This window comes from Schistocerca nitens, chromosome 3 (assembly GCF_023898315.1).
Source record: "Schistocerca nitens isolate TAMUIC-IGC-003100 chromosome 3, iqSchNite1.1, whole genome shotgun sequence".
NCBI lineage: Eukaryota > Metazoa > Arthropoda > Insecta > Orthoptera > Acrididae > Schistocerca > Schistocerca nitens.
The window spans coordinates 683,527,737-683,550,679 of record NC_064616.1 but is presented as its reverse complement, the minus strand read 5'-3'; the positions used below and the strand labels follow the sequence as shown (position 1 = coordinate 683,550,679).

The window sequence follows — 22,943 nt, the reverse complement described above, 5'->3', positions numbered from 1 at the left end:
AGCTTTCGAAATGTGGTGCTACAGAAGAATGCTGAAGATTAGATGGGTAGATCACATAACTAATGAGGAGGTGTTGAATAGGATTGGGGAGAAGAGAAGTTTGTGGCACAACTTGACTAGAAGATGGGATCGGTTGGTAGGACATGTTTTGAGGCATCAAGGGATCACCAATTTAGCATTGGAGGGCAGCGTGGAGGGTACAAATCGTAGAGGGAGACCAAGAGATGAATACACTAAGCAGATTCAGAAGGATGTAGGTTGCAGTAGGTACTGGGAGATGAAGAAGCTTGCACAGGATAGAGTAGCATGGAGAGCTGCATCAAACCAGTCTCAGGACTGAAGACCACAACAACAACAACATTAAAAAATCTTGTTCCATACGTGCATTTCATGTGCACTTGACACGTTCCAAATCATAACGGCTACCATACCGTGCGATTAATCAATGGAACACGGAACCAACTAACTAACATCTAGGACGCTATCGGTAGCCAACTCCACGGCCAAAAACACCGGCCCTTAATTTGCGGGAGTTACATGACCTTTGCGTGGACATCTCATGCCACATACCTCCTGAATCCTATCAAGGAATTCTTCAATCCACGTCACGTAGAATCGCTTTTATATTACGTTCCAGAGGTGGATCAACATGGTGTTAAGCAGGTGGTCATAATGTTTAGGCTGCTCAGTGTATCTCACAGTTGTATCGGCAGGGTATAATCCCACAGTCACCAATGGGACTTCATACAGTGCAGTGTTTTGCAACCTGCAGCGCTGGCACGTGCTGCCTTGAGCATAAATCTGACAGTCTTCTGCGAAACTGTAGCTACTTGTTAAAAAATCTCTTCTCCCTAAAATATCAAGATCTAGACATTTGCATACAATTTTTGTTTATACTGAAAGGTCATGCAGCCGAATAGTTGTGTTCGTGGCTGCAGTTTTCAATTTGATCCCCACATACCATTGCACTATCAGCGTAACGCATCGTTCACTCTGTCCTCTAGCTTCGCTCTAGAGTCGGCACACACAACAGTATGGATTTCATCATTTTAGGCAACACTTCTAACCACTGTATTCGTCCCATTTGGCGATTCCAACATGAGCTCTATCGTTATGCCTTCAAACGTATTGTAGAGTGTTTTACGGACCTGGAGTTATTTAAGACAACGCTGGCCACCATAGATTATTATCGAAGGCATCTGCGATGTCTGTCACAACTGCCACCTAATGCCCGGCTTGTACCGTCATCCATTGATTTACCTCCGAAATCCGTATTGCCTGTGACTAAATTCCACGAGCTACGTATAATTTCGTTACAGCCCACACTCTAGTCGCTATGGCACCTTGCCCAAATTATTGTTCAAACAAATCGGTCTATTACTTTTGTGTTCAAGGGAGTCTTTATATACATCCTTCTTAGTGATTACTACTCAAGTTTCTTGCTGGCTCTCAAGTGCCTTCCTTAGTTGTAACGACACATTAACTATGCACAGCTACCGGTGCTACCCTTTGTAAAATCTCGTGGAAAATACCAGCTGGAACTGGCTTTTTCCCTCTTTTAACGGTATCGACAGACAATGGGACCTCCTCCTGGGTTAAGGGTTATCCCTGTATTCTACCACCGTGTTCTGCATGAGTCTCTGAAGACCTTCTATATGCTCTTCCGCGAATAAAGTAAATGAACTCAAAAAACACCATTTACTGTATAAATACTAAGAAATATCAAACCTCGTACTCCATCCACTAAGAAACTGTGTCTTGCTGTCTGCCATGGCACGTGTATTTATAAAATTACTTAGTTAGTTTTGGTAAACAGCCACTGCAAACTTTGACAGATGTTCAGTTGTTCTATCACTTCACTCCTCTTTCCAAGCGACTTCTATTACCGCCCAAAACAGAATACCATTCTGTAAAAAAATAATCTTTAAACATCCGTTCAGATAAAAGCAGAAAAATATAAAATGTATATTTTAAGTAAAATGAATAAGGAGAAGATTATCTCATTTCTCAGACAAGAGAAATTCAGGCAGTGAACATCTAAAGAAATTTGACTTAAGTTCAAACGAAGAATTTAGCTTTTTCTAGAAAAATATGTACTTAACACACCAATTAATGACGACAGTGATCCTCCATAGTATAAAGATAATAATCTAAAGCTCCACAAGAAATTAGCTGCTACTGCAAAACAGGTTCAAAACAAAGCACATATCCGCAAACAGTTACTTTAAACGAGCTCAGCTACGAGAAGGCCAAAGCGTGAAGCCTTAAATAACCATCGCAGCAGAATGTAATCACAGGACCGTCTCACAACGCTAAAACGTGTTTTTGTATATTAAGCCCATCAGAGGCAAAAATAAATGTGTCCACGCAGTTGTGGACGATACTGGAAACGAAACAGCAAATAGCAAAACAAAAGACGAAGTTTTGATTTCTGTCTATAAATATTCCTTCACAAAGGAAAATCAAGGAATATTGTACCGTAGTTAATATGAATGACATAGTAAACCGTTCTAGTGGTGTTGGAAAGTAGCGTAAATTGTTAAAACTCAATAAGATTCCAGGGCCCGATAGAGTCAAGAACAAAACCTAACTCGCTCTCTGCACACAATTTATCCCTGGACGACGTACAGAGAGAATAACGTTGATTCGGTGATTTCAGACTTACCTAAGACGTTGGATTCAGTATCACATTAACGCCCTTTAATGAAAAAAAACGTTCCTATAGTATAACTAAACAAGTATGTAATTGTATCTAATTGTATCAGGCAGGACGTAGCATATTATCCTGGACGCACAGTCATCTGGTGTGCCCCACTGAAGTATAATGCTAGCGATGCTGATCGTATTAGACATGGACAACTTTCCTGATACTACTAGTCACAGTCTCAGACTTTCAGTAGGTTATATACTTACTAATATGAAAATTATGTTCGATAAAATTGTAGTAATTTCCAGTTACATCTAGACAAAATATCAGTCTGGTGCAAACACTGGCAACTAGCTTTTAATACAGAGAAATGCAAAGTTGTGTATTTCACGAGACGTATGGTGTACTTTGGCTACAGGATTAATGAGTCACAATGAGAATCAGTCATATCGTAAAAATATTTGAGAGTAAAAGGATGTGGAGATATGAGATGGAGCGATCACAAAGTCTCAGTTGCAGGTTAGGCAAATGGCAGGCTACGATCCACTAGTTGCAAAAAAATGGTTCAAATGGCTCTAAGCACTATGGGACTTAACATCTGAGGTCATCAGTCTCCTAGACTTAGAATTACTTAAACCTAACTAACGTAAGGACATCACACACATCCATGCCTGAGGCAGGATTCGAACCTGCGACCGCAGCAGCAGCGCGGTTCCTGACTGAAGCGCATAGAACCGCTCGGCCACAGTGGCCGGCTATTAGTTGCAGCTTATCTACAAAAGAGATTGTACACTAAACACTTGTACGGCACATAATTGAATACTGCTCAACTGTCAGAATGAATTCACAGGGGACATCGAGTTGTACAAAGACGAGTGGTATGGTACGGGATAGCTTAACAAATATGTTTAAAAATCGAACTGGCAGATACACGAAAAAGTCGCCGTACATTTCACAAGAACCTACTTAAAGATTCATCTTTCAGGGTAGAAAGTACGAACGTTTTACAGCTCCTAACATATACACTACTGCCCATTAAAATTGCTACACCAAGAAGAAATGCAGGTGATAAACGGGTATTCATTGTACGAATATATTATACTAGAACTGACATGTGATTACATTTTCACGCAATTTGGGTGCATAGATCCTGAGAAATCAGTACCCAGAACAACCACCTCCGGCCGTAATAACGGCCTTGATACGCCTGGGCATTGAGTCAAACAGAGCTTGGATGGCGTGTGCAGGTACAGCTGCCCATGCAGCTTCAACGCGATACCACAGTTCATCAAGAGTAATGACTAGCGTATTGTGAAGAGCCAGTTGCTCGGCCACCATTGCCCAGACGTTTTCAATTGGTGAGAGATCTAGAGAATGTGTTGGCCAGGGCAGCAGTCGAACATTTTCTGTATTCAGAAAGGCCCGTACAGGACCTGTAATATGCGGTCGTGCATTATCCTGCTGAAATGTAGGGTTTTGCAAGGATCGAATGAAGGGTAGAGCCACGGGTCGTAACACATCTGAAATGTAACGTCAACTGTTCAAAGTGCCGTCAGTGTGAACAAGAGGTGACCGAGACGTGTTACCAATGGCACCCCATACCATCACGCCGGGTGATACGCAAGTATGGCGATGACGAATACACGCTTCCAATGTGTGTACACCGCGATGTCGCCAAACACGGATGCGACCATCATGATGCTGTAAACAGTACCTGGATTCATCCGAAAATTGACGTTTTGCCATTCGTGCACCCAGGTTCGTCGTTAAGTACACTTTCGCAGGCGCTCCTGTCTGTGATGCAGCGTTAAGGGTAACCGCAGCCATGGTCTCCGAGCTGATAAACCATGCTCCTGCAAACGTCGTCGAACTGTTCGTGCAGATGGTTGTTGTCCTGCAAATGTCCCCATCTGTTGACACAGGGATCGAGACGTGGCTGCACGATCCGTTACAGCCATGCGGATAAGATGCCTGTCATCTCGACTGCTAGTGATGCGAGGCCATTGGGATCCAGCACGGCGTTCCGTATTGCCCTCCTGAGCCCACCAATTCCATATTCCATATTCTCGACCAACGCGACCAGCAATGTCGCGATACGATAAACCGCAATCGCGATAGGCTACAATCCCACCTTTATCAAAGTCGGAAACGTGATGGTACGCATTTCTCCTCCTTACACGAGGCATCACAACAACGTTTCACCAGACAACGCCGGTCAACTGCTGTTTGTGTGTGAGAAATCGGTTGGGAACTTTCCTCATGTCAGCATGTTGTAGGTGTTGCCACCGGCGCCAACCTTGTGTGAATGCCCTGAAAAGCTAATCATTTGCATATCACAGCATCTTCTTCCTGTCGGTTAAATTTCGCGTCTGTAGCACGTCATCTTCGTGGTGCAGCAATTTTAATGGCCAGTAGTGTATATTCCGTAGACATCGCGAGACAAAAGTTTTGTGTACACTATTTGATCTAAAGTATCCGGATACCAATTAGTGGCCATTAATATGGGGTATGTCCACCCTTCACCTTTATGACGACTTCAACTCTGCTGGTGACGCTTTCAGTGAGGTTTCTAAGTGTCTGTGGAGGAACAGCAGTACGCTGAAACCAAGGAAGGTGGTAATATTGGACGCTGGCATCTGGAGCGAAATTGACGTTCTAATTCATCCCAAAGTTGTTCCACTGGGTTCAGGTTTGGGCTCTGGGCATTGCCAGTCCATTTCAAGAATGTTGTTATCCACACGCCATTGCCACACAGATGCTGCTCTATGACTTGGTGCATTGTCATACTAATGCAAGCAATCATCGTCTCAGAAATATTTCTCTACTTTACGTAGTACACAATGCTAAAAATGTGTTAATATCCTTCCGCATTTAGCGTTTTCGAAAGCACAATAAGAGTATCACAACTTAGCCGAGGAAAACACCCACATACCGTAACACCATTTCTTCTGCAATTCAGTGTTGGCGATACGTATGATGCCAGGTATCCGCCGAGCTCAAACCCTTCAATAGGATTTCCACAGGGCATAGCGTAATCATCTCTCCAAGCCACTCGTTTCCAGAAATCTTCTGTCCACCTGGGTGGTCAGTGACTTCAAAAGTTGTCCGTCTGTTCGCACGTACACATCTCGGTAACCGTCGTTCACCACTGCCATCTATGGCCCGTGCTGCCACAGTTGCCTCGGCGTCATTTGAATAGCGCCATTTTTCCAGCCACAGCGTATTTTAACCACGGCAGTACGCGAACAGTTCACACACCCAGCCGTTTCAGAAATACTTGCACCTTTGGCCCGAAAGCCAATGATCGGCCCGTTTGGACGTCACATAAATCGCTCCGTTTCCGCATTACGACAACGACAGCACAATTTGCTGCTTCACCTCCACACGCTTTATACACCTTCCACTGCTAGTACTTCAGCCTGACGTCTGTGAGCGGTTATTGCACGTTGACGTCGAACATAGGCGGTGGTCACATTAATATGACAGGACCGTATATCTCTGTGCCAACGCCGTCTCTCATTATTCAAGGACACGTTTCCTACTATACGCCGCACCAACCACTGTTTACGATAAGCTTAACCGTCTTGTAAAATTATAAGTTATGGGACGCATTGCGCTTGATATACGGGAGGACCCCGTCGTTTTTGTTCACATATCAGATGTTTCCCAGCGAACTTTTGGTGATTTCGTGTTATTTCTCATTGCGTGAAAGATACATACCCGTAATTAAAACTTCAGTATTGTTTTTATTTCTACGACATTGGAGTATCCAAGCGCTGACACATCAGGCTTTACAAATACGCCAGCGATGAAGATAACCTCTTTCCCCTTTTGTTGCAGTCAGAGAACGAGTTTAACCGTTGCGAACAAAATTTATTGCTTTCCGAGAATTCGTTAGCAATTTGAACAGACTTCTAATGAATTACTGCCATTGTCACCAGCGCGCAACGTAATTTCCCGTTACTGTCGATATCTCAGAAACATTTACGAGCAATAGAGCGAGACATTAAATGAAATACGCACGCAATTACTCATTCACGTGCTTTGCAGACACATTCATAAGCAGTTATAATTGTTGAGATATTTATGATAGATCGCACAACACCTAGCATTACGCCTGTCAAAAAAATCAGCTTGAGACAAACAGCAGACTAACACATTCAGTATCACGCCCTTATTTAGCCGACAAATGCAGAACTTATACACAACGGTTTCGACTAGTACTATGACGTCGGTGAAAGTGAACCATTCACTACAGTTTGCACCACTATTTGCACAAATCTAAAATTTGAATATGCAGTTAATTATATCAGAGGACAAAAAAAAAACATTAACCTGAAAAGATAAATAAAAACAAAATAAATATGGAATCATGAACAACAAGGTACAGTTAAGTCGAAGTACATACGCATAATTACTTCAATTATGTACTATAGATTTTTTTGAGAATTCTAGTCTGTTTGGAAGTAGTTCTAACGGTTCACTCTCACTGAAACTACCATTTTTTATTCCTAGGGAGAATATTAGCGTTCATTTGGACGAGAGGCAAAGCTCTTTGTCAATCACAAATTTATTACAATTAAAACACCGTCATTGTCACTATATCATCGCATTAGTGTGGTAGTATCCTCTACAGGTCTCAAGAAAACATTCACTCTAACGCTACACAAAAGCCATACACACTGACGGAAAAGAAATTGCACTACCAAGACGGAGTTGCACGACATAAACGAAAGTTGGTAGCCGTGTTCCTACATCTGAAAGATGATGGCTAGTCAGATTTCACGCCAGTCGTATAAGGCTGGCGCTGGTTGCGCTGCTATGTGGATGCAAATCAGGTTTGCTTAAATACACGCTGTAACGGTCGTGAGCGTTAGTTACTTTCGAGATTGGACGTGGTGAGCTGATGTAGGTCAAGAATGCCTTTAAGGCGACAAAGACGCCATTATCACCCCTTCACTAAGTTTGAACGAGGTCGTGTAATAGGATTACAAGACGCTGGATGTTCCTTATGTGATATCACAGAAAGACTTGGCAGGAATGTAGCCTCTGTATATGATTGCTGGCAGGAGTGAACACGGGAATGGACAGTCGCAACAAGACAGGGCTCCGAATAGCCACATGGCACTATCGAGAGGGAAGACCATCGTGTTCGGCGTTTGGCTCTGGCGAATCGTACTGCATCTGCAGCAGCAATTTGAGCGGCAGATGGTATCACAGTGACACAACAAACAGATACAAATCGGTTACTTCAAGGAAAGCTCCGAGCTAGACGTCCTGTAGCGTGCATCCTGCTGACCCAAAACCACCGCCATTTGCGACTCCCTGGTGTCAAGCGGGAGAGCATTGGAGGGCAGGGTGGAGGTCTGTCCTGTTTTCTGATGAAAGCTGATTCTGCTTCGGTGCCAGTGAGGACAGTGTGTTGGTTAGAAGTAGGTCTCTTGTGGGCCTGCAACCAACCTGTCTGCGTGCGAGACACACTGGACCTACAACTGGAGTTATGGTCTGAGTTATGTTCTGGTATGAGATTTCATACGACAGTAGGAGCACTGTCGAGGTTATCCCATTCACCCTGACTGAAAATCTGTACGTCCATCTGGTGATTCGACCTGTTGTGATGCCATTCGTGAGCAGCATTCCAAGGAGTGTTTTCCAACAGAGTAACGCTCGCCCACATACCGCTGTTGTAACACAATATGTTCTATAGAGTGTCGAAATGTTGCCTTTGCCTGCTCGCTCACCAGATCTGTCTCCAGTCGATTACATATGGGATATCATTAGACGACAACTCCAGCGTCATCCACAAACAGCATCAACCGTCTCTGTACTGACCGACCAAGTGCAACAGGCGTGGAACTCCATCCCAAAAACTGACATCCAGCACCTGTACAACACAATGTACGCACGTTAGCATGCTTGCATTCAACGTTCTGGTGGTTACAACGGTTATTAATGTAGCAGAATTTCACATTTTCAGTGATTTACCTCGCGTTTACGTTTACCTGTAATCTTACAATGTTAATCACTTAAATATGTTACATAGACAAATGTATTCCCGAAATTTCATTAATTATTTTTTAGAGTTGCGATTGTTTTTCGTCAGTGCAGTACGTGTCCCAAGTAAATTAAACCCTGTGTTAAGTAGTTTGTGCAAACAATCCCGCATGCGCACGACGATGTAAGTAAAGTCTTTTTTTCCACGATACGTCTATGGATCAAGAAATAATATTTACGTCCGTTGATTAGGAAATAAAATGAAATCGTGAACAACTTACCAGTCTTGTCACAAAAGTCAGTCTTTCAGACGAATAGCAAGTGAACTGGTCACGTGTAACTGAGTTTATGCTCACTTTTCTTAGGGCAATCCACTCTCGTGTTCTGTTCTTGTTATGGCTTGAAAATAAACTATTTTTGATAACTTAATCCTTTGTATTCCTTGTTTAGTTCTATGGAATAAAATAATTTTCCATCACTTTTTCCTTGCGATATTATTGGCGTCCTTACCTGTCAAATCCTCATTTCCTCCGCTTCTGTTCTATCATTTCTACCATTTCTACCATTTCGTGATATAATTTTCTTAGCATCAGTTTAGCTACGTTTTTCACTCTTTTCGTTTCGGGCGTAAAAAGAACTTGGCATGTTGGTACGAGGTGTCTTTTCGCTTCTTCATGTGTACGTGCTACAGGAACCGCGTTCAGAGGAGATAAACCATTACAACCTTCCGTGATGTAGGGATGTGGAGCTACAGCGCGATATAATAACGGCGCATGTAAGGGCTTATCAGGTTACTTGTAACAAGAGTAACAACGTTTGCATACGAATAATGGTATACGAAGATAATGTACTTTACATACAAAACATCGGCAACATGGAAAAAATACTGTGTACAAATGCATACATTACACTAGACAGGCTCTTTGAAAACTGGCGATACAACTGCTATAGCGAAGGCATGTCCTAGACCACATTAGGATTACACAATTATTTGTCAAGGTCACGACCATTTGGTTTTGTCTTAACTACACTTTTTGAAGCACGCATTAGAGGATATCAGGTATAGTTTTGGACATGAGCCATGACTTTTTTCTTCACCAATATCACCAAGAATCATTTCCCAAGCAAACTACTATTTACAGATATTTTGTTTGCATCTTAGGTTCCTGGTGGGTGATTTCAGATAAAATCATTCAGCTAAAAGGCTAGGATGTTGGTGAACAACATTATCCTTGACTTCTAATCGTGAGGATTTATGGCTAGGCTTTCCCATATCTGGCTGCCACAGTCGATTCAACACTTAACAGATAGACTTCATCGCAAGTCGTTAATCTTAAGTAACTAGTAATCAGTTTGAAAATGTCGTTTAAGGTAATGCCCAATTCTTCAATGTGGCATGATCTCTAGCAAACATAACATCTACATCGACTGTGAAGTGCATAGCAGATGGTACTTCCCGTGGTACCAGTCACTAGTGCTTCGACCGGTTCCATTCACGTATGGAGCATAGGAGGAACTATTAATTGAACGTCTCCTTCTCTATACAATAGGTTAATGTTGCTCTCGTGATCCCTACGAAAGCCATACCTATGGGGTTGTAGTTAATTCCTAGATTCATTACTTAAAGCTGGTTTTTGATACATTGTAAGTAGGCTTTCTCTGGTTAGTGCGCACTGTCTTCAAGCGATTGCTAGTTCAGCATCTCTGTGACGCTATCCCATAGCTGAGACAATCCTATGTCATACGTGCTACGCTCCTTTGTATACGATCAGTATGCCGGCCGGGGTGGCCGAGCGGTTCTAGGCGCTACAGTCCTTAGGTTAGTTAGGTTTAAGTAGTTCTAAGTTCTAGGGGACTGATGACCTTAGAAGTTAAGTCCCATAGTGCTCAGAGCCATTTGAACCATATACGTTCAGTATCACCTTTTACTCTCATTGTATACAGGTCCCAAACACTTGAGAAGTATTCTAAGACGTCTCGCAAGAGTGTTTTGTACGCAATCTCTTCTATAAAATCATTGAATTTTCCTGGTATCTTACGAATCATCTGAAATTCGTCATCCGCTTTACCTACGACTAAACCTATGTGATTGCTCCATTTCATATGCCTACAGGTTGGTACATCCAGGTATTTGTATCAGTCGACCGATTCCAGCTGTGGCTCACTGACATTTTAGCCTTTCGATATAGCTTTTGTCCGTTTTGTAAAATGCTCAGTTTTTCATTTCTGAACATTTAAAGGAAGCTACCAACTTATGCATCACTTTGAAACATTATCCAGACCCGATCAATATTTTTTCGAACAATAATTCATTACAGATAACGCCATAATCTACGAAAAGTCTGAGATTATTAACATTGTCTGAAAGGGCATTAATATGCAACATGGACAACAAGGATCCCAACGCACTTCCCTGCGCCACACCTGAAGCGAATTTCTTTCCTGTTTCACTGTCAAATAGATCGAGGGAAGAATGACAATTTATATGTATACGTACGAATAAAAAATGTTCAAATGTCTCTGAGCACTATGGGAATTAACTTCTGAGGTCATCAGTCCCCTAGAACTTAGAACTACTTAAACCTACGGACATCACACACATCCATGCCCGAGGCAGGATTCGAACCTGCGACCGTAGCGGTCGCCCGGTTCCAGACTGAAGCTCCTAGAACCGCTCGGCCACTCCGGCCGGCTGTATACGTACGAACCCTAATTCCTCTGATCGTATTTTCGTAGTCCTTGCGCGAAATGTGCGCTGCCTGCAGTAGGATCGTTCTGCAGTCACGTTCAAATGCCGGTTCTCTAAATTTTCTCAAGAGTGTTCCCCGAAGAGAACGTCGTATTCTCTCCAGGGATCACCATTTAAGTTCCCGAAGCATCTCCGTAATTCTTGTGTGTTGATCGAAACTACCGGTACCAAATGTGATACCTCGCCCGTGGATTGCTTCGACTTGATGGGCATCCCTAACACTCGAGCAGCGCCCAAGAATGGGTTGAACTACTGCTCTATACACGTTCTCCTATACATATGAACCACACTTCCCTAACATTCTCCCAATATACTGAAGTCGACATTCGCCTTCGCTGCTACAATCCGTACATGCTGGTTCCATTTCATATCGCTTTGCAGCGTTACGCCTAGACATGTAATCGACATCAGTGTGTCATGTAGCACACTACTAATGCCGTATGCTAACACTACTGGATTGTTTTCTTCCTACTCATCTGCAATAACGTACATTTTTCTACATTTACAGCTACTGTCATACATCGCACCAACTAGAAATTTTGACTAAGTCATCTTGTATTCTGATACAGTCACTCAACCATGTTACCATGCCGTACACCACAGTATTATCAGCAAACAGCCGCAAACTGCTGCTCATCCTGTCCGTCAGATCATTTATGTATACGGAGAATAACAGCGTTCCAGTCACACTTCCCTGGGGCACTCCTAACGATGTCATTGTCTCTGATGAACACTCGCCGTCGAGGTCAACGTACTGTGTTCTATCACTTAAGAAGTCTTCTAGCCAGTCACATGTCTAGGAACCTATTCCGTGTACTCCTACTTTCGTTAACAGTTTGCAGTGGGGCACAGTGTCAAACGCTTTTCAGACATCTACGAATATGTAATCTGCCTGTTGCGCTTCATCCAATGTTCGCAGGATATCATGTGAAAAAAGGGGCGAAAAAGGGCGAGCTGAGTTTTCCACGAGCAATACTTTCTAAAATTGTGCTGATTCGTGGACAGAAACTTTCCCGTCTCAACGAAATGTATTATATTCGAACTGAGAATAAGTTCAAGTATTCTGCAGGAAACCGATGGTAAGGATATTGGTCTGTAATTTTGCGGGTCCATTCTTTTACCCTTCTTATATACAGACGTTACGTGCGCTTTCTTCCAGTCGCTTGGGAATTAGCTAAGTAAGAGGTCAATATCGTAGAGTATTCTTACGAATTGGGATTCCATCCGGACCTGGCTACTTACTTGTTTTCAACTTTTTCAGTTGCTTTTCTACGCGAGAGGTGCCTTTTACTATGTCCTCCATAACGGGAGTCGTGCGATGGTCAAACGACGGTATGTTTTTTCGGTACTCCTGATTGAATGATTTTTTAAAAGGGAAATTTAAAACTTCAGTTTTCCTTTTGATATTTTCTATTGGTGCAGCAGGCTGGTCAAAGAGTGACTGGATAGGAGCCTTCGACTTGTTCAGCGATTTTACGCAGAACGAGAATTTTCTCGGATTCTCGGCAAGATCGTTCGCTAAGGTATTTCGGTGGTAGTTGTATGCTTCGCGCATAAATATTTTTACAGACGCACGAATCTCAACTAACTTTTGTCTTTCGTTATTGCGCTCCCTCTTTTGAACTGACAATGCAACAGTCTTTGCTTCCCCAGCGTTTTCCGAATTTTCTTATTAAACCATGGTGGGTCTTTTCCGTCTTTAATCCATTTACTCAGTACATACGTACATAGAGCAGTAGTTTCAATCCGTTTAAACCTTCTCCATAATTCCTCTATGCCCATTATTCTGGAACTAAATTAAGCGTCCGCTCCATAAATAGCTCCTCAACCCAGTCACAAGAATCGCTTGAAACCCTTACTACTGTCTTTTCGACAATAAACGTCGGTGTGGCACTGATTTAAATGCTTTTCAGAAGTCAGAAGTTTTCCAGATGCCATGTGAGGAAGCACGACTTATGTTTCACATGATCGATATTTTCGAAATCCATGCAGAACAGCAGCGGAGGTCATTCTGTTCGAGATAACTCAATGCGTTTGAGCTTAGATATGTTCTAATATGCTGCAACAAATAAATGTCAAGGATATTGGGTGGTGATTTTGGATCACTTTTGGTATCCTTATTATAGATGGGTGTGATCTATGCTTTCTTCCAACTAATGAGCATTGTCTTTTATTCGAGAGATCTACGGTATATTATCGTTAAAAAGTAAGCTAGCTCAGCCGTAAATTCAGTGTAGGATCTGATAGGGATTCCATTGGGCTTTTTCCTCTTTTAACGATTTTCAGCTGTTTCTCAACATCACTGACATGCGTGTTCTGATGCAAAATATACTACCACTACAGAAGTTCCGAGTGACAAAGCTTTGGCCCCAGAAGTAGTACCAAATACACTGACTGACAAAAAAGTGACAAAGAACATATGACCTCACTTATCAGCATCATGTTACATCGCCTCTGTCCTGGATAAATATAATGATTCGGTTGGGAAGTGTGCCATAATGTCGTTGTATCCTCTCGTATGCAAGCTGCTCTACAAGATTGTAACTGGTCCCTGATAACCTGGACACTGGCACTGGGTCGAAGTTGACGTCCGAGCTGGTGCCACAAATGTTCTATGGGAGACATACAGTATCTGGGGATGTTGCTGGCCACAGGAGTACCTCAACATCACTCAGACATTTCATACAGACACGTGCCATGTGTGAACCAACATTGTCCCGTTAAAAAGTGGCACCAAAATTGTCGCATGAATCGTAACACAAGAGGACGCAGTATATCCACGTTGTACGGTTGCACCATCAGAGCTCCCTCAACCACTACCACACGTGATCTGACATCATAGCCAATGGCTCCCCGCACTCTGATGCCAGAAATAACACAGCTGTGTCTCTCCAACAAACTGAAGGAATGGGACCTCTCTCAGTTTGCTGCCCTACTCTACGACAATGGTCACCTGGAGTAGTGCAGAACCACGATTAAACCCTGAGCACAATGAAATCCCTGTCATCAGTAATTCATCCTTCCCGGTCACAGTATCACTCCGAACCCAGCCGTTCGCATTGTGGTGTTAAAGGCAGCCTACTCGTGGGACCATAATTCCCTACTGCGGTTGCTGCTAGTCTCCAACCAGTGTTGTGGGATGACACAGAATGTTGTAGGGAGTTCATTTCGATGGAAACCTTGATGGCGAGTATACTTGCCCTCACGTTCCCAGGCAGTCCAGCATTGGGTCACTGTCACATCCGAACACCCCACAAATCTGTATACTGCACGATTCGACCAGCCGCCCAAATGGAGACCCAAAATGAGGCCCATTTCGAACTGTCAGGTGCTGATAACGCTGTTGGGGCCGACAGGTGACCCCGAAAGTGGCGGAGGAATCGGCCATTCGTAGATCAGGACGCACTGACGAACTGTTCTTGAAACACCCCTGTTTACAATACTACTTTAGTCATTTTTATACAGATATGAGATTGCAACAGGCGGGAGGCTGTTGCTCCCAGATGACGTAGTTGGCTGCAGATGTGTATTGAACCAATGTCAGCAACTGCCAGCCCAGAAGACAGCACGCATTAGTCGCGACGGATGCTGGTGTCAATGAAGCCGATGAAGGCTGACGTTACCACGTGCCGCCATCGATGTGTGACAGACGAAGCTTCTGGCAGTCTTACAGCCAGGTGGTCACGGCGTACATCAAGAAGGACAGAATTTAATCCGTGGTATCCAGAATGGACGACGCCGAGAGCATATACCCGCAGTAGGTAGTGATCAGCAACGATAAGGTCTCACAGCAACAGAGAGGCCGGGCAACTCCTAGCCCAGTCTCGAACATGCGACGCACTAGGCATGTGGTCACCACGGAAGATAGTCTCCCGACATGTGCCCCAGCGATGCGAAGGCACCAATTTGCTGCATGCAGTCTCCTGCTCAGGCGGGTACCTGCTGATACTGCAGAAAAAATCCGTGCAAGGTGACTGGGTACTTCATCTGGCACTGCAGTAGTCCTCGCCTTGAGATTAACAGCTAATGAGGACGGTGATGTTAGGCATTACTCGATATGATCGTGTAAAGTGAACATCGGTCAACATCTGAGAGTGAGGGTCTGATTTGGGGGGAGGGGGTGGGGGATGTATTTATGAGAGCCTGCTAGCCAGTAATTCTCCAACAGCAGCTATCCCACCCCAAAACGGACAAAAGTCTGTTGCGGCCAGACGTCGCCATTGGGTAGCGATGACGTTGTCCTGATTTTGTTGTTTACTCAGTTCCTGCAGGAGCCTAGCCGGAACCGTAATGTTACCCAACTGCACATTCCAGAGGCGGTGGCGAGCTTCTTCTGCTTCGGCACTTTGCTGGATAAGCATTTTTTTCATTCCGACTACGCCTTCGTGTGAGATGTTGTCTGGACTTCAGGCTGACGTTCGCTTCCCTCAGTATGACGCAGTTTTGTTGAGCGTAACAGGAACAGTTCATCACATCCAATGGAGTCGCTGTACAACAAACTGTCGCACACGGGTAGTACACAGCAGTGATCATTCAACATCTGACGCTGTTCACATCTCTTATGTATCTCACCAAACCCGGTAGCAGTACTAAACACTAACAACACTAGCACACTCTGGTGGACGTCAGCTCCAAGCGTTTCAGTACCTGCCGATAGTGTGTACATGTACGAAGCTCACACTGACATCCGACCATGTCTTCCGGGTGCGTCACGTTTTCTGTCGGGCAATGTATTCTGGAAAGAATACTTTTCTTGCAGATAATTTGTGTTCCATCTCTACACAGTCGCTCTCATACGTCAGTACGCTCTCTCCAGTTTCTCCTATAAATGTCGGAGTCGCAAGGAGATCCTAAAGAATAGTGTCCCACGTCGTTCACTGCTTTCCTAATGCAGGCTTGTTCTTTTTGACGGAGATGGAAACATGTTCGTAAGTGGCTGGGTTCCAAAAGATACACCCATAGAATGGACTATATTTCTTTAATGATTCTGAGAGTTTTCTTTCTACATTCTCTGATTTGTCCGACTTTTCCGTGCATTAAAGCCTTGAGTCATGTGCAGCAACGCTGCTGCTTCATACTTTGTAATATCCTCCACGTGCCTTCCGTTAGGTCGCCGTCTTGGAATTTTCTTATCTCTTGGAATCGAGTAAAAAAGTTCAATTTTCATCTTCGATTTATTGGCCTAGCTATCAGTCCCAAACATTTCCATTTCATTACAGAAACAATTACGTCTTCCATACGATTAGCTTGTGTTCTGTCTCTTCAAGTTAATCCAAATATCCGCCTCTCCATATCTTCTAGAGAAACCGTCAATTTTTGAAATGTTTTCGATTTAACAGTAGTTGTGAAATTCCCATGAGAGACACATTTCAAACTTAGCTTCGAAATATTCAGCTAAGTTTTCCATAAGTACTGCAGAATTACTAATATCTTTGCGTGTATGGATAGTTCCTCCCAGCTGTGAGTTTGAGCCACTCTTGTCCTAAGTTCGTATGTGTCGGAAAAACTGGTGAATCTCTAAGGCTGTTCTCATCGGTATAGCTCTTTTGAGAAATTTGAGAAGAGATGCAGATAATCAGCGATTGTCGCAAGGACTGACAGCTGTCTCTCTATACAGATTGATTCCGTGGGTATGTTACAAATTTTCAGAGATGATGGAGAAGGGTAAATGTATCAACGTGGGGTATGATACTCTGGTCCGGAAACAACCGAATCGAAATTTATCAGCGAAAATCGTTCTGATACCTCTGACGGTGGGCCTCTCCTGCTACAAAATCTTTACTTTCCATATCTTTTGAGGAGCTAATATGGACCAAAACAAAAAAATAGTGTCTAGTCAATATGAGCTCTAAAACTCGTAACACAGAGTGTTCAGCACTTGTTAGTAGCAGAGATGTCTCTCACAGTAGCGAAGACGAACAAGTGCTCATAGCTCTTAAGACATGCACTTTAGTGCCGATGTTTAAGGGGCATTTTTCTTTGTTTTTGTTTTCGTAAGTACTATGTCTTCCCATAATATGGAAAGGAAAGAGCTTTCAGCAGAAGAGATCCACTGTCAGTGGTATTAGTACTACTTTCTTAAAGTAATATTTTCTTAAGTTAAAGAAATTTAGGCTTGTGCTGAATAATTCTCAGGCACGTATTAGAAAGTGATGTATCTGTGTTTTTCGCTGCCCACATGCTACGAAACTCTCATTGATTGTTGTGCTTTGTTCTAGGCCATCCTCACTTCTTCAACCAACTGTCATGCGGCCTGGATCTGGTCTCAATGGCAGGCGAATGGCTGACAGCTACAGCCAACACCAACATGTTCACGTACGAGATAGCGCCCGTGTTCATCCTCATGGAGCACGTCGTGCTCGAACGCATGAGGGAAATCATCGGCTGGCGCGGTGGAGATTCTATCCTCGCTCCCGGTAAATTACGATGCCACAGTTTAAACATTACCTATTTATATTACGTAATATTTCTAAAAAAAGAATAATTCGTAACTCGTAGTCTCACTATGCAGATCTTACTGAATTTCAGCGTCTGTTTGTTGTGTTTTACATTTAGATCCATGTTCGCAGTATGTATGATAATTCTGCATGCTGAAGTTATATTACTGATGCATTTAGTTTACAGTTTTTTTTGTACGAAGTCCGAGGACTTATCTATGTTTATGTTAAAAAAGGTTAAAAACTGTGTAAAGAATTATCAGCTGTAAGACAATGAAAAGAGTGAATATTACTCAAACGGGAGCGTGGTTTCAGTTTCGTCAGGTTAAGTTAAAAATAATGAAACGTCTATGTGCAATCGTTCGAAATTCACATAACAGCAATACAGTTCAGAATTTTATATGTAACAACAAGAAATTGCATGAAGTACACTAACAAGTAACCTAATATTTAGTAAAAATAACCTCATCTATTCAATGGAAATTTGGAAGGAATAATTAAAGAAATAAAATAATGTTATCAAATTCCTTAGGCCTTTGTAAGGAAAACTATATTGTCTATTATTGACAGGAAATAGCTGGCAGGATCATATGAGATATTTCAATAATAGCAGAAGGGGAAGCGCTGTTATGTGAGAAGCGAGATGTATTGTTAGTATGTGTGTGATCATTAGTATTAAGGGAAAGTATAGGAATAGTACGCACTTCAGCAAAAATTATTGTTTTGTTACATTTATAGGTTCTCTACTTTTACTATATTAAACCAATTTAAAAGTAACAAGCGGTACAATGAAGTTAAAAAAATAAATATCACGAATATACGACTGCGCACGGTTTCCATCACATGGGATAATCATCCTCAGTGGTTGGGGAATTGTGTACATGAGTGAAAATAACAGCCACTTACTGTTAGGAAATCAGAATATTAAAATGATTCAAACCGTAACATGGAATGTGTAATCATTTTCATTTTCACATTTCAACAGTTTTTAGAATGTCCATTTCTTCGAAAAGCAGTCATCACAAACATAGTCTTGGGGTGTCCTCTCCATTACATACACCAGTGCACCCAACATACCTGTACCAAAATTTTCTGCCTTTACTTACTTCTCCACAGATGCAAAATAACTCATTAGGTTCTTCCCCATGTGTCGGTAGTGATTTAAATTCACCAGTGAACTAGTTATTGTAATCATTGTCATTGTCATCGTCATCATCACAACTTCGATTACTTCCGATGACTCAGGTATCTTCTACTCACATGTGGTTTTCTTCTTCTTCTTCTATCCTAGTCGCTCACTGAAACATTCACTTACAGCTCTTCCATTCTTGTTTATCAACCTAGTGTCGTGTTTCTCTTCATTCCTTATTTTATTCTCCATCTAAGCTTCAGCCAGCTTTTTCTCCACGAGAGTGCTCAACTATTCTCTTTCACAGCACCGTTACCCCAGTCTGTCATTACGTACTACTACGACCAGATTCTGCTTATTAAAGTGTCATATTTATACAGCAAATCCATGCAATGATACAATGAACTGCAAGTTTTAATAACATATTCAGGTAAAAGTAAATCAGTAATAACTGTAAGCTTACCTGGCCTGTTTTATTTACCTCATAATCAAGCAATCCTCATTTCAAACGGTGTCTGACTTCTTGTCCCTGTTAACTACTTACAGGAATCAGAAGAGGGCAACAGTAGTTGGAAGTCGTCATATCTGCTGCATGCTTCAGATATTGAATGCGTATGTTTACCCCACACTCCACCACACGCACAAACACACACGCACAAACACACACGCACAAACACACACACACACACACACACACACACACACACACACACACACACCAAAAAATATCAACATCTTAGATAGCTTTCTTCTCTGGAAAACGTAACTTTTCACCTGAATAGCATATAGTGCACCAAAGTTAGTGTCACTCCGGAACAAATAAAACAAAATGTAATAACTCTAAAAATTATGTAATGGATGATAAGATGTCCGAGAAGACTCGCAGTAGCGTAACGTTTGATCTACGTGTCGATTTCCACCACCCTTTTCCCTACTGTGAATTTTTTTGAGAAAATAATAAATGTCAGTCTCGAAACCCATTGTTATAACAAAATTCAAATGGCTCTGAGCACTATGGGACTCAACTGCTGAGGTCATTAGTCCCCTAGAACTCAGAACTAATTAAACCTAACTAACCTAAGGACATCACAAACATCCATGCCCGAGGCAGTATTCGAACCTGCGACCGTTGCGGTCTTGCGGTTCCAGACTGCAGTGCCTTTAACCGCACGGCCACTTCGGCCGGCCTTGTTATAACATGATTCTAGACACAACCAGTAACATTTATGGTGCTGTAATTTGCATACTAATACAACCTTTTAAAGCCATGCAATTGCAAAATGACATTATTTTTATGAACAGAAAGCACAATTCTTTTGCAGGTGGCTCTGTATCCAACTTGTACGCGTTTCTGGCGGCCAGGCATCGAATGTTCCCAGGCTACAAAGAGAAAGGGCTGCATTCCATCAACGGTCAACTTGTCATGTACACCTCAGATCAGGTATTCCTTAAATATACATTGTTTGAATATATAATTTCCACTTCTCTGTATTATATCTACTCGTAACGTGGATCAATAGATAATGTTTGTTCCATCTGCAGATTGACTCTCTCCTTTTATGAGTGTAGCTGTGTAGGTAGTTAATACTGTGTGGTGAAAGGCAGATCTGTTTCCCATGTATGAGTATGTAGTAAAATCAACATTAGGCTGTTTGAAGGTGATGTTTCTCAAATAATTTGAGATACAAGATGTTAAGGAATTAAGGGTATATTTTGAATCAAATACTTTGAAACATTTTCGTGCTACCAAATCTCTCCTCATTTTTATTTATAAGTGCCAGCAAAATCACGAAGTTTAGCAGCATTGCCGTGGTTTAAATTACAAGAAAACAGTTATGTTAATATAAGCACGGCGTAAGTATAACACTCTGTTAGTGCGAAAGCATGGCCATAGTCATTGTCGTTCGAAGAAGGAAACCTGAAACCTAATTTTATCAGGTAAGCAAGGCTGAAAATTACCACAGCGATTGTGATGGACTGCCTATGGCACCAGCAGTAAGGATGGACGCCAACACAATCGGTGAATTTAATTTCTAGCTCACTAATGTTTTATAACAACTTCGGGTACAGGTGACAATTATTGAACTATATGAAAAAATGTAACGTAGTTACAAACTATGGCGTGTACACACTTTAATCAAAATGTAAACGTCACTACAGATATTTAGATTTCGGTTATGACATGTTCGACATGCCTGCCATCATTGGCGATGATGTGGCGCAGAGGAATAGTGAAATTCTGCATGACCCGCTGAAGTGTCGGAAGATCGATACTGTAGATAACCTCCCGAATGGCTGTTTTCAGCTCAGCAATGGTTTTTGGGTTCTTGCTCTACACGTTGTCTTGAACATGGCGGCCAATCGAGGCCCATGCCAGTGGCTCTGAGTACCCCAGAGCCAGAATGCGGTCCCCAAAGTGCTCCTCCAGGACAGCAAACACTTTCCTACTTCGATGGGGTCGAGCTCGTCTTGTCGAAATGAGGGTCACTTTGGATGAAATCATCTTCCAAAACCTTCACGTACCGTTCGGTAGTCACCGTGTCATCAAAGAATAAAGCACCGATTGTTCCGTCAACGAACATTGCACACCACACAGTCATCCATTGAGGGTGAAGAAACTTCTCGATCGCGAAATGCTGACTGTCAGTGCCCCAAAAGCACCAATTTTGCTTATTGACGGACCCATCCAAATGAAAGTGGGCTTCGTCGCTAAACCAAACCATGCATGCGTATACTAATTCCTATCATGCCCCGCAGTCAACCGTGCAGTTTGAACGTCCTAACGCAAACCTTTCATAAGTTTTGACTATTTTATTCTACATAGTTCAATAACTGTCACTGTGTAAATGTGTTCTTCGTAGAAGACAGACTTGTAACGGCAGCCTGTGTCCCAAAAGTCATTTGACGAGACGAAGTTCCAAACTTAGTCCCAAACCTCTCAGACATCTTCCAAAGACACTTGCCAAGTTTTAAACTGAGATTGGGCTCCTAAAATCCAGTTTTTCGCTATTGCGTAGAGTTTCATCTGACACCCCACAATTCCTAAAATCAATTAAAACTACGTAGGACGAGCGTTACTTTACTCTATAAATAGTTCTAGCAACGTATCATACTTTCTGCGATTTGCCTGCTATATTAGATGGTAAATTTTGATGTGTCGAGCGTACAGTCCATATCCCCTACTAACGCATTATCGCTCTTTTCACCAACTGAAAAAAAAAATCTTATTCCAAAGACGTCATCAGACGATAATCACATTGGTGGTGATAATGTGATCGAGAGAGCAGGAAGAACAGTATTATGAAGCTATTAACCAAGTCAATTTAAATTTTGCCCCCTCCCCCTCCCCAGTTCGCCTATGAGCATCACTGATCTGCGTTGTACATGGATGGCGAGAGGCGAGTGTTATAACATCTAGAATTACTCATATATTCAGAGAAAATATAAAACACGGCACAAAATGTACTCCAGAGCCCGTATGATTCTCCTCCCAAGCTGCCCAATTTACAACATCGTCTTTCCAGACACCCAACTGCCATGATCGGTCTGTATTTCGGAATCATTCTAGGACCCAAATTTGTAACGTATTGAACAGGATTTGCAGCTGTAAACATGTAATTGTGGTAAACGAATGTTAACGGAAGTTTTTGTTGCAGTGCCACTACTCAGTGAAGAGCTGCGCTGCGGTGTGCGGGCTGGGTACCGACAACTGCGTCCTAGTCCCGTCTGATGACAAGTAGGTACACAACACGCAAACCTGACGCACGTCTACAAGTCATACACATCTTGCCTAATTCCCTTTGTACTTTTCAGAGGCCGAATGATTCCATCAGAGCTGGAGCGTCTCATTGTAGAGCGGAAGATGAGAGGCCAGATACCGTTCTTTGTGAATGCAACAGCTGGAACAACAGTCCTTGGCTCTTTCGACCCTATTGAACCGATTGCTGATATCTGCCAGAAGTACAAACTGTGGTTACATATTGACGT

General features: G+C 42.5%; 1 protein-coding gene across 1 annotated transcript in view; it reads left to right on the top strand.

Moving 5' to 3' along the window:
* The window catches only part of LOC126249714 (glutamate decarboxylase), a 262,230-nt gene that overhangs the window by 160,548 nt on the left and 78,739 nt on the right, over positions 1-22,943 (top strand). The window contains exons 3-6 of the mRNA XM_049951395.1: positions 17,609-17,806; positions 20,279-20,397; positions 22,613-22,692; positions 22,770-22,941. Coding sequence (XP_049807352.1) covers positions 17,609-17,806; positions 20,279-20,397; positions 22,613-22,692; positions 22,770-22,941 — 569 coding nt within the window. The remainder of the gene's footprint in view (positions 1-17,608; positions 17,807-20,278; positions 20,398-22,612; positions 22,693-22,769; positions 22,942-22,943) is intronic.